Genomic DNA, 16,021 nt, shown 5'->3' with positions numbered 1-16,021 from the left:
TTATAAAAGTTATATACGTTTTAATAATAAAGTTCTTTTTAAACTGAAAACGTCTTTGTACGTTTGAAAATAGATTAATAGAATATTATGGAAAGCAATTCTCCACTAACTTTTGTCTAACTTTCGTAAATGACACTTTTTATTTTTATTTATAAATAGCTTTACAAATTATTCTGAATATTGTTAAGAGGAATAGATTTTCTCAAATCATAGTGGACCTCTCAACAGAGACTTGTAATCATAATTCAATGTTTCTGATAATTCAATCATTTAATATATTTTTTTTTCGTCGAAAATCATATTGAAACAAATACGTTCGTGTAAAGTATTATACGTTTAATACTTTATTAATATTCTCAAGTTATAATATATATATACATATACATATCTATTTATATATAACGGTTCGTGAATCGTCGGAATTTGGTCGAGGTTATAATGAATGTATGAACACAGTTTAAAATTCTTGAGATTTAACTTAACAAACTTCGCTTATCGTGTCTGAATAATATAAAGATTAAAGTTTAAATTTGGTCGGAAATTTCCGGGTCGTCACATTAATTAAGTAATAACTGAATTTAGGATTGATCACGTAGTTTTTTTTTTTTGAAAAACAAGCATATATTAACGAAAAATAAAATAAAATAATACAATACAATATAATCTAATATAATATAATCTATAATACAATACAATATAAAATAAAATAATACAATGCAATGCAATATAAAATAAAATAATGTAATATAAATTTTTTCATACATATTGAATTCAACTAAAAATTCAATTTAGAATTGTAAATAATGTATAACTAATATAAATTATGAGATAAATGTGTATAGTATCCTTTAACATTTTTGTGACTTTTTACACATATTGTATATATGAAACAATATACGAATTTGTGTGACATATAAAATTGTATTAAATAGATTACAAAAAAACAAACTGATAAACTTGAGCGACCTTTAAATGTATAATTTTTTAAATCCACGGTTCCTAATTGCGCGATGCCAAAATAATAAACCTAACAATACAAACATATAATCATAATCTGTTATAAAAGTTAAATTGGATGTTAATTTTATTATTATTATAGATATTGTATAGTAGATTTTTTGAATATAAATATGCGTGTTATGAGTTTATAAAACACACACTAAATATATTCTCTCATATTCTCTCATATTCTCTCTATATACTTATTAGTAGTCTACAGTCAAGAACTAGGCCACTAAAGGTAGTTATAAGCCTACAAAATTATAACACGTTATCAGCACGAAGTGCTCCGTATAATCAAGGTTTATCTAAGCAAGCACACGTCACTAATCAAGGTAAGAAATTATCTAACTTTTATTAACTTCACTAACATTTATATTTATGTTATTTAAGTTATATATGGTCGGTTATACCGCCTGAATTATATTTCTGTAATCTAACTTTTATTAACTTCACTAATATTTATATTTATGTTATTTAAGTTATATATGGTCGGTTATACCGCCTGAATTATATTTCTGTAATCTAACTTTTATTAACTTCACTAACATTTATATTTATGTTATTTAAGTTATATATGGTCGGTTATACCGCCTGAATTATATTTCTGTAATCTAACTTTTATTAACTTCACTAACATTTATATTTATGTTATTTAAGTTATATATGGTCGGTTATACCGCCTGAATTATATTTTCTGTAATCTAACTCTTATTAACTTCACTAACATTTATATTTATGTTAATAAGACCTCATGATTGTACGCAACACGTCATTTGACAACACGGTACTTTATGTACGCAACACGTCATTTGACAACACGGTACCATGGGTCGAGATTAATTCCGATCAATACGAATACGATGGGGTCTTTATATGTTATCTAACATTTATGATTACTTATGCAATTAATCATTATTTATTTCATGCATACTAATGTTTATTCTTAAATTTATAATCTTAAAAGTTAAAATAAGAAAAAGTAGTTTGTATTTTTATTAAAAGTAAATCTTAAAAGTTAAAATAAGAAAAAGTAGTTTGTATTTTTATTAAAAGTAAATCTTAAAAGTTAAAATAAGAAAAGTAGTTTGTATTTTTATTAAAAGTAAATCTTAAAAGTTAAAATAAAAAAAAGTAGTTTGTATTTTTATTAAAAGTAAATCTTAAAAGTTAAAATAAGAAAAAGTAGTTTGTATTTTTATTAAAAGTAAATCTTAAAAGTTAAAATAAAAAAAAAGTAGTTTGTATTTTATTAAAAGTAAATCTTAAAAGTTAAAATAGAAAAACTAGTTTGTATTTTTATTAAAAGTAAATCTTAAAAGTTAAAATTAGAAAGGAACATAAGTTCCGAATATATAATTTTTTTTTGTTAACTGAATATGTAAACGATTAGTCAGCCTATAAAATTGGTATAATATGATTTATATTTTATTTGATAATATGAAGCAGGTTATGAAATCAAAAGTTGTGTATACCAAAACTCTACCTAAGTTGTTGAATATATTTTATTATTATAATATATATGTAGTCGTAAACTGGATATTTCTCGTTTGAGTTATTAACACATTAGATCTATGAAGTAATTAAATAGTTGTGAATATTATTTTATTCTAAAAAGAAGAAATATATATATATATATATATATATATATATATATATATATATATATATATATATATTTATTGCAATACTATGATCTGCTACTCTCATGTTATCATATTGTGGTATACTGTTTTAACTTGTATGATTGTATAAACCGACTACATATGAGCATGTTATAGAACATATTTGTGTCTAGTTATCTTCGGATAGAATAACTATTTTTGAGTCTTATGCATGATGAATATAATCATTGATTTACGTTTTGTATTGACTAGGAATATTCTATTTATGGAATGAATATTGATGAATCATAATCATGATTTTTTAAGACAAAGTATACTTGGTGTATTTGATGTATGCATCAAGTAATTTTATACTTATATATGTATATATGTATATATTGTGATTATATATGCTACATGGTTATGGTTGCTACCTTGTAAGTTTTTAATTGGTCTAACATGAAACTTGGAAAAAGTGGTTATATTAATTTGTTATATCATGACCTATGCTATTATTAATCTAATTGATTAATAAGTTAGTGGATTAGATTGGCATATTATTTTGTGATCGGTGTACTCTTTTAAACTCTCACCATATACATGATTATATGTGCTATACACTGATGCAATTTGATTTTTTTTTTTAAATCACGATAAATTGCATGTTGGATTATTTTAATATTTAATGCATAATTGATAATCATCATGATCTTTTAAGATTAGAAATATATTTGATCTGTACATAGATTAGTTGTATACTTAATATGCATATCTTTCAAGTGAATATAATTCACAGACCTTTGATATATTAGATCGATTTACATGGTAATTTAATATTTGAAATGTTACCTTATATTTGATATATATTATTTTATACAAAAAAATAATAATAATAATAAAATAAATAAGTTATGTGGAGTCCAGTTTTATGATGATTAATTGGGCTTATCATGACTATTGCTACTAGGTTACTGGTACGATTGTTGAGTCGCTTTCTAATGCGGTTCTTTCTCAGATTGTAACTTGTTTGCAGATAATGGTAACATACACACTATGATCAAATCTAAGAAATATTTCATTGATTTAAATCAAATGAAGGAATTATAAATACTATATCAGGTCTTGCAAACTTGATATAAGGAACGAAAAAGGCAAAAATTCATATTACCAAATGGTAAAAATTTTCTGATAAACAATGCCCTGTTTTCTCAAAATCAAAGAGAAATTAATTGAGTTTCTCTGATATATATATATATATATATATCATAATGGATATGATTATCAGTAAATGATAACAGATAATGAGAAATATCTATGTAGCACCGAAAAGCGCATATGATGAAAAGCGCGTATATGATTAAAAGCGCATATGATAAAAAGCGCATATGATGAAAAGCGCATATGATGAAAAGCGCAGCGCATATGATTAAAAGTGCATATGGTGATTAATGAAAAGCACATTGAGAAAGAATCACCAATATTTCTTGAAAGAATTCAAGGGAATATATATGGACCAATTCATCCATCATGTGGACCATTTTGATATTTCATGATTCTAATAGACGTATCTAGCGGATGGTCTCATGTTTGTGTGTTATCAAGCCGTAATATGGCATTTGCAAAGTTTCTTGCACAAATTATTAAATTGAGAACACATTATTCTGATTACATCATTAAAAGGATGAGACTTGATAATGCTGGTGAGTTAACATCTCAAGTATTGAATGATTATTATATGTCTACAGGGATTGTTGTTGAACATCCAGTTACTCATGTGCATACACAAAATTGGTTTAGCTAAATCAATAGATAAACGCTTGCAGCTAATAACTAGACAATTGAAAATGAGTACAAAACTCTCAATATTTATATGGGGACATGTAAAATTACATGATGCGACATTAATTCGCATTAAACCAAGTGCAAGTCATAAATATTCTCCATTACCAACTTAATTTTGGTCGAGAGCCAAATATTTTCCATCTTAGAACATTTGGTTGTGCAGTGTATTTTTAATTGCACCACCACAATAAATGATTCCTCAAAGAAGGATGGAAATATGTGTTGGATATGAAACATCTTCAATCATAAGATATATTGAACCCATGACGGGTGATGTTTTACAGCACATTTTTGCTGATTGTCACTTTAATGAAACATTGTTCCCTATATTAGGGGGAGAAATGAAAAATAAATAAAAAGATGCTTCATTATGTGAACATCAATTAAGGTATATAGAACTCGCTCAAAAGAATGCGAAACGAAAGTTCAAAAATAATGCATATGCAAGAACTTGCAAATTAATTACTTTATGCATTTAAAGATACAAAAAGAGTGACTAAATCATATATACCAGCAGTAAATGCTTAAGCTAGAATTGAAATTCCAAAAGCTGGCAATAATGTCACTCATGAGTCTTCGCCACGTCTGAAACGTGGAAGACAAATTGGTTCAAAAGATAAAAATCCTAGAAAAGAAAAATCAGCTGATAATGAGGTAAAAAAAAGTGTTCAAGAAGAACCACAAATCAATATTCCTTCTGCAGAGGATATTGATAAATGTAAATACATAAATTGCAATAAATTATGCAATATTATGGAACCGAAATGAAATGAAAAATCTTGATGAGATATTTTCATATAATGTTACAATGACATCATGAATAAAAATGATGATCTGGAACCAAAATCTGTCATTGAATATCAAAATAGACATGATTGAGCTCAACAGAAAGGAGCAATACGAGCTGAATTAGAATCACTCAATAAAAGAAAAGTTTTCGGATCAATCGTTATCATTTTTAAAGATGTGAAACGTATGGGATATAAATGAATTTTTATCCGAAAAAGAAATGTGCAAATGAAGATACAAGGCAAAACTAGACTTGTAACTCAAGGTTTCCCACAAAGACCAGAAATGAATTATGATGAAAACTTATCCTTATGTAATGGATACAATTACTTATTAGACACTTAATCAACCTGGTAGTTACTTAAATGCATCTCATGGATGTTGTTACTACTTATCTATATGGATCACTTGATAGTGATATATATGAATATACCTGAAGGGTTTAAGGTATCAGAAACATCTAACGCAAAACCTAAAGAAATGTATTCCATTGAATCACAAAGATTTTTATATGGGTTGATACAATAGTATAACGGATTAAGTGATTACTTGATAAGAAAAGTGTATACATATAAACTTATTTGCACATGTGTTTTAATTATGAAAACAATGACCAGATATATATCGTAGTTATTTATGTCAATGGTCTTAATATCATAGGTACAAATAAAGAGATCCATGAAGCCATTCAACTTCTAAAGAAAGAATTTGAAATGAAAGATCTCGGAAAAACCAAGTATTGCCTTGGTTTACAAATTGAACATATGCCTAATGGTTTACTTGTACATCAAACAACATATACTGAAAAGATTTTAAAACGTTTTAATATGGACAAGGCAAAACCATTAAGTACTCCTATGGTTGTTAGATCACTTAATGTTGACACTGATCCATTTCGTCCCTGTGAAGATTATGAAGATATCCTAGGACCAGAAGTACCATTTCTTAGTGCAATTGGAGCTCTTATGTATCTTACAAATTGTACAAGACCTGACATTTCTTTTGCAGTTAATTTGTTGGCAAGGTTCAGCTCAGCTCCTACCAAAAGACACTGGAATGGGATCAAACACATATTTCGATACCTTCGAGGAACTACTGATTTAGGATTATTTTATTCTAACGAATCGAAACAAGATTTGGTTGGTTATGCAGATGCAGGTTATTTATCTGATCCACATAAAGCTAAATCTCAAAATGGATATGTATTCCTAAATGGAGGTACCGCAATATCATGGCGTTCTCAAAAACAAACACTTGTTGCAACATCATCAAATCATGCCGAAGTGATTGCATTACATGAAGCTACTCGGGAATGTTTTTGGTTGAGATCAATGACACAACTCATTACTGATTCTTGTGGACTAGAACGCGATAAAAGTCCAACAACTATCTATGAAGATAATGTAGCTTGCATAACACAGATAAAAGAAGGGTATATCAAAAGTGACCGAACAAAACACATACCTCCTAGATTCTTCTCATACACTCAAAATCTCATTAAGGACAACCAGATTGAAATGAGATATGTTCAGTCCAGCAAAAACTCTGCTGACCTTTTCACCAAAGCACTTCCAACTGCTATTTTCAGAACACACATTCATAATATTGGCATGAGGCATGTTCAGAAGATGTAACAATTCAGGCGTTGCCTACTTGAGGGGGAGTCAACTCTATGCTGCACTCTTTTTCCCTTAGCTAAAGTTTTATCCCAATGAATTTTCTTTAGCAAGGTTTTTAACGAGGCAGTACTAGTTATTCTCTAATAAAATTGTCATCCAAGGGGGAGTGTTATAAAAGTTAAATTGAATGTTAATTTTATTATTATTATAGATATTGTATAGTAGATTTTTTGAGTATAAATATGTGTGTTATAAGTTTATAAAACACACACTAAATATATTCTCTCATACTCTCTCATATTCTCTCTATATACTTATTAGTAGTCTACAGTCAAGAACTAAGCCACTAGAGGTAGTTATAAGCCTACAAAATTATAACATAATCATTATACTCTCAAAGGAAACCGTTTACCGATGTTCACAGTGGCAAAAGGATAATTACTCTAAAGTTCAAGGCCAAACTTGTAATTTTATTTTTTCTGCACAAAACTTTGTTCATTCCTTTCTTTACAAGATTTTTATCTTTCCTTTTCCCCGGATATCACACATTTTGAAAGTAACAAGCTCACTTTGAATATCTTTTTAACCATCAACACTCCCGCAGTGAAATGTCGAGAGAACCCCTCGTTACAACTAAGATTGAAATTTTATACGAGTAGTTCATTTTAATAAAATTGAGATAGTAAAGAATGACTAATTAACACTATTCAAATCTAACAGCGATTTATATATACTATCGTTAGTTTAGATTAGATAAGATATCAAATAAGACTATAAGAGTACTAGTGTAGTTTTGGGATTAGTCGAAATGAACTCAAATCTTGAAGTTTTTAAAGATATGCCATTGAAATTTTAAATTACCCGGATATGGGTAAATATGGCAATTTCATTATGTTAATCAGCGCTTACGACGTTCCTTGGGGCCATGTGCAATAGTTTAAGTATGTTGGCCCACCCCAGCTTGGGTGTGGTGGTGGTATGAAACTATTTGGCACTTGGGCCAGTGTAGAGGTAGTTGTAGGTACCACGTTATAGGTATATATTGGTGCTGTAGGAACTTGGAAGGTCACATGTGGTTGTGATGTGTTTGTGACTCCCACATGCCGCGTTGCAGTTTAAGCGAATGAGCTTACCTGTGGAGTTTCTGGGGAAAGGCTCCGATTAGGTGGTTCTTTCATTTCTATTTCTGCATCGTACTATTCGCTCTCGTATGTGAGTGTTCGTCGACTCTGGAGAATTCCTGTTGCTCGCAAATCTCTAATGAATGATATGTTGTGATCATGGTTGTTCAAAATACACGCTTTATCTATTAGTGGTGGTGGCTCTGCCGAATGTGAACCGTGGCAGTTTGTGGAGATGAATGCGGTGGGGGTCAGTGGTGATTGTGTGATCTCACCGTCGCGAATTCTATTTGTGATTGGTTTGTTATTGGTGTTCCTTTGGGTGGTGTGAATCGAGGTGGTATGTGACTGGAATCAGCCATGGCGTCGATCTTGTACTTTTTCAAACAAAGTGAGTGTTTGTGTGAGTCCCACAAATGGCGCCAATTGTTTGTACGCTTTCTGGCGAGTTTTATTAGAGTGTTAAGACTAGGATATCCAGATCACGAAGGTAAGTAATGTAGGTGATTATGAGGGTTTTATCCTCTTCGTTGGCGCTTCCTCGAATGTAGCAATACGTGGATCGCTTTACGCCACCGAGAGATGGATTGATAGCATGTTGAACACTATGTTGAGTCAAGTATGTAGAATGAGTGTCCCTTTCATTATTCCTGCCTCCATATTTGTAGAGACGAAATACCATCTTTTAAGGAACTGTGGAGTTACATGCATTATGGAAAGATTCCTTAGTTTTTCATAAATAGGTATTTGTAAGAGAAAGCATTGTTGTCTCTAGCCTTGGTTAGTAAAGGTGGCGGTCGAGCTAGTAGTAGCTCTTTCTCATTGACTTTTGGCAAACTGAGGTTCGGTGCACTTTGTTCGATGGCACCTCTTCGTTACTAATCGTTCTCACAAAATTGTGCTCCTCTGTTGCTTCGTGAAGGTTTATTTGACGGAGCGATTTTTAATTATGTCGAAGATAAAGTCTACTACCGAAGGTGGAGTACACTATTGTTAAAGGGTATAATTTGTAAAATTGACGCACACAAAAATGGTAATATTTCACCATCCTTCATTTTGATATATTGGCACATTAATAAGATGTTAATTCACAATTTTTGGTAGATTTATCATAACCATTTTTAGAAAATGGACATATATAAACCTTTTTGGATCAACCAATCCAGATCTAACTTGTTTCGCCAACACATGTTCTAACTCATTAATCAACCCGTCCGACCTGCCATTTTGTCAACTTTAAAAAAACCTATACATACGTCATCCATAAAAAAGTCAAATAACCTTGCACGTGCCATCAAGACAGCTTGACACAAACACCGAGTAAGAGATGTTTGATGATGGTAAGAGTCCAGATACTTTTATGAAGGATAAATGATCAGTTGAAATACTTAGTGATATATAGGAAGCGATCTCGAGTCTGTCTCATATAGCAAACTGATATTAGAGTTAAAATGTTAAACAATGTTTTCACATGGTTAGATGTAGCAAATAAAAGATATCATAGACATTATGTTTGCATTATCATTCGCCAGACAACTATCATTCTATCTTCGAAACGAATATCAGAAAAAGTAGCATCGTTAGAAAATATTAATGTCAAGCAGATTTATGATGAGTTATGTGCATGCCAAGTCTTGACCAGTTTTCCCCTTCATAACCTGATAATGTTTCAATTAAAAAGATGAAAATACTGGAGTTTTGACAAAAATAAAAATTTCCGATATTGCCCAATGATCAGATTAACAATCCCAAAACGCAAATCCAACATTTATGAACCATAGCAACAAGCCAACAAGCATAGATAGCAGGTCAATTGCTTCAAGGTGTAAATACTGGTCTAAATGTTCTGGTTTTGAGCAACAAATGTGTGCGTTTGTGTTAGAGAGTGGTATACAAACATGGTCTAGAGATTTAATTTTCTAAAATAGAGACGAACTTGAGGCACTACTAGTAGGTCATACATTCATAGTGAACAATATTGTTTACCTTCCATATACACATACATCATCTTTTGTGTTGGAAATTGGGCCAATGGGTTCAAATGAGTAGCTCCTTATTCATGCACTAGGCTGAAATGATATTAAAACAAGGGTAGTCCCAACAATGACACAATTTCCTCTCAGACAGACGAACCATAAAACTTGTGCTGTAATGTAGAAAAAGTACCAACATATGCAATGAAAATGCAGAAAAGGTACAAGAAAAATGCAACACGAGTATCATACATGACTACATGAGTGTCTTATGAGAGCTTACTATACCAAGAATATTAAAAAAAAAAAAAAAAATCATTACTAAATCACAACACTAGTTACAAAACTGATAAATTATTATTAGTATATAAAGTCAACAAAGACCTATATATATATTGTACCAGACATACAGAAACAAGCTGACACGAAATGACGAAAACTAAATAGAAGATGCGAGTTGAGCGAAATGTGCTCATTGTAGGGCTCTCATTACTCCAGCAACTATAATATGCAGCCAATTGTATATTAGACACCTCCAAAAAACAGTCAAAAACTCAGAACAAAAAACTTATTTCTGCTTGTTTATCTTGAGGTGCAACTAATTGCCACAAAGAACAATACGCAGGAATCTTAGCTGCTTCAACACCAAGTGATGCAAGGTTACGCCCATATTCCTGAGCATTCAGAGTTCAGACAACAAGTATGTGATCATTATGGGTCAAAATAAATCTATAGCCAAAGGTGGTAACAAGCTCGTGTAAAAACAGCAACATGTTATATTATGATTACGTAAAATAGGGTTTAGATACACTCATTGGCATATGACCCAATTTGGCCTATTGGATTTAACTGAAAAAGAATCAATATCTAGGTAAACGGGTTGAATATGCCACCTATGCTATTGTGCATATTATTAAAGATACATGTAGTTTTATAGTATTCACACCTGAATGTCAAGAAATAACTGCATGCAAACTCTATCTGTTTCAGAAACATTATGGTCAGAGACATCAGAGCTAGCTCCGGCTCGTCTCTGTGCACCCAGACGTATTCTCTGAAGTGATGTCTCTGTTCTCCTTGTCTGGTTTAATAAGAATGCAATATTATTGATAATTGATGATTAATAATTAAAATTAATTAAAATATGCATATGTACTTCCTCTTTATTTAACATTCTTTACCGTGTCAACAATACCAGCAGCCAACTCATTGTAGCGACCAGTAATCTTGATGGCAGCACCTTGTGTGAGTTTATCTTTGGTATCTTCTGTCAAATATTTTGTGGCCCGCTCACCATCCAAAAATAACTGTGTAAATTATATTTTGGTAAAATTTCATGCATACCATGCTTCAACTTCATCCATAAGTAACATAACAATATTGAAGCTTTTTAGAATATAAACCTAAATAAAAAATATATGGATACCTTCAAGGGACGCAATACCCCTGACACGTAGTGGGAGTGTCTCACAGGAGGTGGTTTTTTAGTCATTCTGTAAGCATTAAGTATCCCCTGAAGCTGCTTCAATTCCTACTTAGTATCAAACATGTTATAAACATGTTACATTTAATCATGATAAGTTATATGAAACTTTATTGATGAGATTAGGTGGCAATAATATACCTCATTAGACTTCTCCACTAATGTTTCAATGATCGAATCAATCACATAAGGGATGAGATCTTTAAGCGATTTTCCACCTTGCAAAATGCTATGTTTAACATGATCTAGTACTACTTCAGTACAGCAAGAATTAAGAATCTCGAACACTTCTTCAATGTAGCTGCCACAAACCTCTGCAGCTAGATGATCTAAATCATGAATTATCTACACCATTAAATGAATCTTTTATCAGGAAACATCTCTTGAGACGACAAGTTCTTTTATTTGATATATGCAACCCCATTTGAGATAAAACACAACCCAAATAAACCAGTTTTAAAGATGTCAAATTTAGGACATAATAATATAAATTAGAAAATGGGTGTCGTTTATCAGTCCCGTGACTATAATTTATTCACAACCTTATTAGATTAAGTGCAAAGGGATACATACATAAACAAAATCATCTGGAGAAGCAGCAATTGCCCATTCAAATGGAGAGTTGGAGACTGAGTTGCGGGTTCTGCGAGCAGACAGTCCACCTGACAACCAATTTGCATATCTACATAACAAAGTTTCCACACGTCAAAACTATTAATAAAAAATAAAAAATTCACGTCGATCCAATTTGATTGCAGCTTGACCTAGATATAAGTTGTAACGTCAAGCGAAGAAACTTGTCAGAGATAGAAATCACAAGAACATCTTCTCTCCAACAGGATCTGAGGCATTCCAAAAGAGTCAGACTTTGTTTTAATGTCACACCATAGTCAGAATCTGAGTTCTGAACTGGGATAAGACCAGAACCTACGAGTGTGGAATCTAAGGAACCGGCGATTTCCTGAAACCTGCAGCCGATATATAGACCAATCATTCATTATTTTCTTTTTAAATTTATTTATGTTTCATGTACTATTTGTGAACGTGGCAGAATGAGAGTGTAGGGTGGGTTGTGTAACAGGCCAAAATGGGTATTTAACCTGGGTCAAAATGGTTCATATCGGGTTGGGTTAAATGCAAGCACATCTTTGAACCTCCCGGAGTAATAATAATAATTAGCGAGCATGATATTATTACAAAAGCACTCCAAAACTTACTTATTGAAGTTATATTACAGCAAATTTGTTATTATTTCGCTGATTAACACAGAATTGACATGTTATGCAATTTAAATACACTTGAGATGACTTCCAAGCCTTTCAACGCATTTATCCCAGATTTAGGGTATCTCAGAGTTTAAAATTACCCATTTGACCCGTCTCGAATAAAATACAGACAGAATCAATCCATTCGCATATATAAAAAGTGTGGATATTTAGACATTAGATAAAGCCAGAAGGTGTGAATATTTAGTACCTTAACGAGAAATACACCCCAATGTTCCACTGTTTCATGAAATCTACATATACAGCGTCAGCTCGGAAGTTGGCAACGGCAGCTCTGGATGGACAATACCCTTTGGAATACAATGCAAAACTACAATCATAAGTGTCATAGCCACCCTTGATGAAACAGAAGTTGCTGATAGGTCAAATAAAAATGCGATACTTCAAATCAAACTTATTTAATACCTTCCAGATCAGCAAGGAAAGCTAAACTTGATTTGTAATTTTTCAGGAATTCGGTAGGCCTTCCAGGTGAAAAAGCCCCTGGCTTTCCCTGTTGGATTGCACAAAGAACCTCCTTAAGAATTGAATTAGCAAGAAAGCTAAATACATGAAAGCCTGAATTTTCTGCAATAATGAGCAACAAACAGTAAAAAATATAACCATTAAAATGTTCATTTTACTTTTCAAGCATGTGCTTAATACATCCATATGTGAGCAATTATAGAGAAGCCTGAATATTCACACAAGGACACAGAGTACCCAAAAATATATCTTTGTCAAATGTGAAAATATATCACGAGGTGGGGCTTTAGATCAATGATTGTACCTGTAGAAGAAATCTCCAACAAAAATGTACAATTTTCTGCTATGAGATCCTTAATTTGTTTATAGTCTTCTTCAAGTTCATCTCCAATGGACCCACCAACAGCTCCAGACGAACTATATGGAATCACTTTCTGAACTAATGGGGCCACAACTGTTGAACGGAATATCTCTTCCGCATTTCGGGTGTTGTCCACAGCAGCATAAGCACGTAAGCAATTGTATACTGCATTTTCATCTTTGTGTATCAGTCCATCTACAAAACAGTGTCCCAAGCTTGTATCTAACAATGAGCTCGCATTCTGTATCCTCTTTTCCATGTTTTCAATGAAAGGAAGGTTCTGTACTGCCGTTAACAGAGAAAAATCTGTGTAAGCTCATAAAACACTATCAAGAACAACTTTCAAGGTTTTTATGGGTCAGTGACACTACACATGGAATTGATTCTGCAACCAACAGAGCTTAATGATAAAGAAAGCACTGTAAATGCTAATTAATACAAAAGAAATGTTGTTAAAAGACCTTGGCGTGAGCAAAGTAAAACTTTAGCCTGTTCATTTCACTTGAAATCCTCTCCAAAAGCAAGCTTTGAGTTTCCCTGAGGTTTATTCCAATTTCAGCATGCTGTGTAGTGACACCATTACTTAGATGACCTTTTTCTGTGGCGTGTAGATCTCCATTTGAACCATCAACGGGAACACTATGTAACTCCTTTATTAGTTTCTCAACCTGCAACCACAACAACAAAACTACATAAATCCTTAATACAAAGGTAGCTCTATGTGATTTCACATTGACAATGTCAGATACTTCAGTTCTCATAAATTTATAAAAATCAATTCTTCAGACCAATGGGTGTCACCATGACCACAAGTTTATTGTGGAAAACAAAAGTATACATATTATTTTATCTCCAAACAAATGGTAATGGTCAAATAAGTGGGAAACAAGAGTACTATAGAACATGCCTAAAGTATTAAACATCCCGAATGAATCGTCGATACACAAATTCCACTTCATACATACATCCAGGGGCGGTTTTATGTAGGGGCGGGGGGCAAGTGGATTTGCAATTTTCAGTGTAAAAATTTCGGATTTTTCGACTTTGCCCCCAGTGGATTATTTTTTTACCCCAAAACCTACATATTTTGCCCCAAAACCTTCAAATGTTTTCCAAAAACATCCAAATTTTGCCCAAAAACCTTCAAATTTTGCCCCAAAACCTCCATATTTTGCCCCTAAACCTCCATATTTTGCCTAAAAGCCTCCCTATTTTGCCCAAAAAAAATTGCTACGTTTTAAAAGAATTTTTCGCCCCCAGTGAAAGAAAAAAAAAATCCTGCTTCAGCCACTGCATACATCCCCTATCTAGTGTGCATATAAGCGAGTTCGTGTCAACAAAACACACTGCCAATTCAAAAACTTGTCTGAATCGAACTCAATTATATGCGCATCAAATAAAGCAATAAATATGTGATGTATATAACTTAATTGAACTTCAAAAGTTTCACATTACATTACCTTGGAAACAACATGAGAAGTATCAATCAAAAGTTCTAAGATCTCTCTAGCAGCAGAAGCTTCAGCTCGTTGCTTAAGTCCACCTTGTAATGACACAAGTGATCCTTCAACAGCACTACGAAACCCTAATATCTTCTCACGGATCTCAATCAGCGGTGCTCGCATACGCAATACAGAAGCATCCACATCCACAAGTTTAGTACTTAAATTAACGAAATCTGCATAGTCTCGATTAATCAATTCCACAAGTTCATGTTTAAGAGATGAAAGATGAGATTGAAGTTCCGATCTTAGGGTTTCGAACGGAACGAATGTTCGTAGATCGGAGATGTAGGATTCGGAATTGAAATTAGGGTTTAGGAATGAGGATTGCTTGAACCATAAAGGATGAGAGTCGATCGGATCGCCGAATAGGTCGGCTGTGGCGGTGCGAGGCGGAGGTGATAGTTGGTGCGGTGGCGCCGATGGCTGGTCCGGCTGGATTCCCATTGGCTAGAGAGGAATGCAAAATTTTAGTTAGCCAAAAACGTTGGTTAAAAGGTAAACGTAAAACGGTACTATAACTTTGAAATGAAGTTACTTTGTTTTATTTTGGGAAGAAAATAATGAACGAAAAAAATGTAGTCTTAATTTTGACGAGGAAAAAAAAAAATAAAATTTTCTGTCAAAACTTGGAAACACAAATTACTTTTAGAATTCTATCACTTACATTCATTTCTCTCCAAAACAATATTCGAGAACAAAGCCTAAAAGTCTAATCTTTCTCTCAATTTTTCTTTTCATCAAATAATAATAAGGAAAATGATAAACGTAGCCTAAGTGCTAAGCTTAAGCATATCATGTATATTTTAATTAAATATTTGTAACTCAAACAGTTGTGGACGCAAGTGCGGGAAAAGAAGAAACTTTACTTAATTCTTTGATTCAAAAAAAAAAAAATCAAATATTCGTGTGGTGTGCTTTGCAAAATAGGTTACCAGTTATGTTCGAGTTAGATATAAGATGTATTGATTTTTATA

General features: G+C 32.2%; 1 protein-coding gene across 1 annotated transcript; it reads right to left on the bottom strand.

The window, feature by feature from the left end:
* Positions 1–10,217: 10,217 nt before the first annotated feature.
* LOC139866520 (conserved oligomeric Golgi complex subunit 2-like) lies at positions 10,218–15,535 on the bottom strand. The gene is made up of 12 exons (XM_071854773.1): positions 15,003–15,535; positions 14,004–14,210; positions 13,486–13,822; positions 13,122–13,283; positions 12,907–13,006; positions 12,195–12,398; positions 12,004–12,112; positions 11,572–11,775; positions 11,374–11,478; positions 11,129–11,254; positions 10,894–11,028; positions 10,218–10,621 (listed from the first exon to the last, which is right to left on the bottom strand). The coding sequence occupies exons 1-12, from the start codon at positions 15,489–15,491 to the stop codon at positions 10,502–10,504; spliced, it is 2,298 nt and encodes a 765-aa protein (XP_071710874.1). The 5' UTR covers positions 15,492–15,535; the 3' UTR covers positions 10,218–10,501.
* Between the last annotated feature and the right edge of the window lie 486 nt (positions 15,536–16,021).

The sequence above is a fragment of the Rutidosis leptorrhynchoides genome, chromosome 9 (assembly GCF_046630445.1).
Source record: "Rutidosis leptorrhynchoides isolate AG116_Rl617_1_P2 chromosome 9, CSIRO_AGI_Rlap_v1, whole genome shotgun sequence".
In the NCBI taxonomy this organism is placed as follows: Eukaryota; Viridiplantae; Streptophyta; class Magnoliopsida; order Asterales; family Asteraceae; genus Rutidosis; species Rutidosis leptorrhynchoides.
The sequence above is the reverse complement of the archived record's forward strand: the minus strand, read 5'-3'. Positions and strand labels throughout refer to the sequence as shown.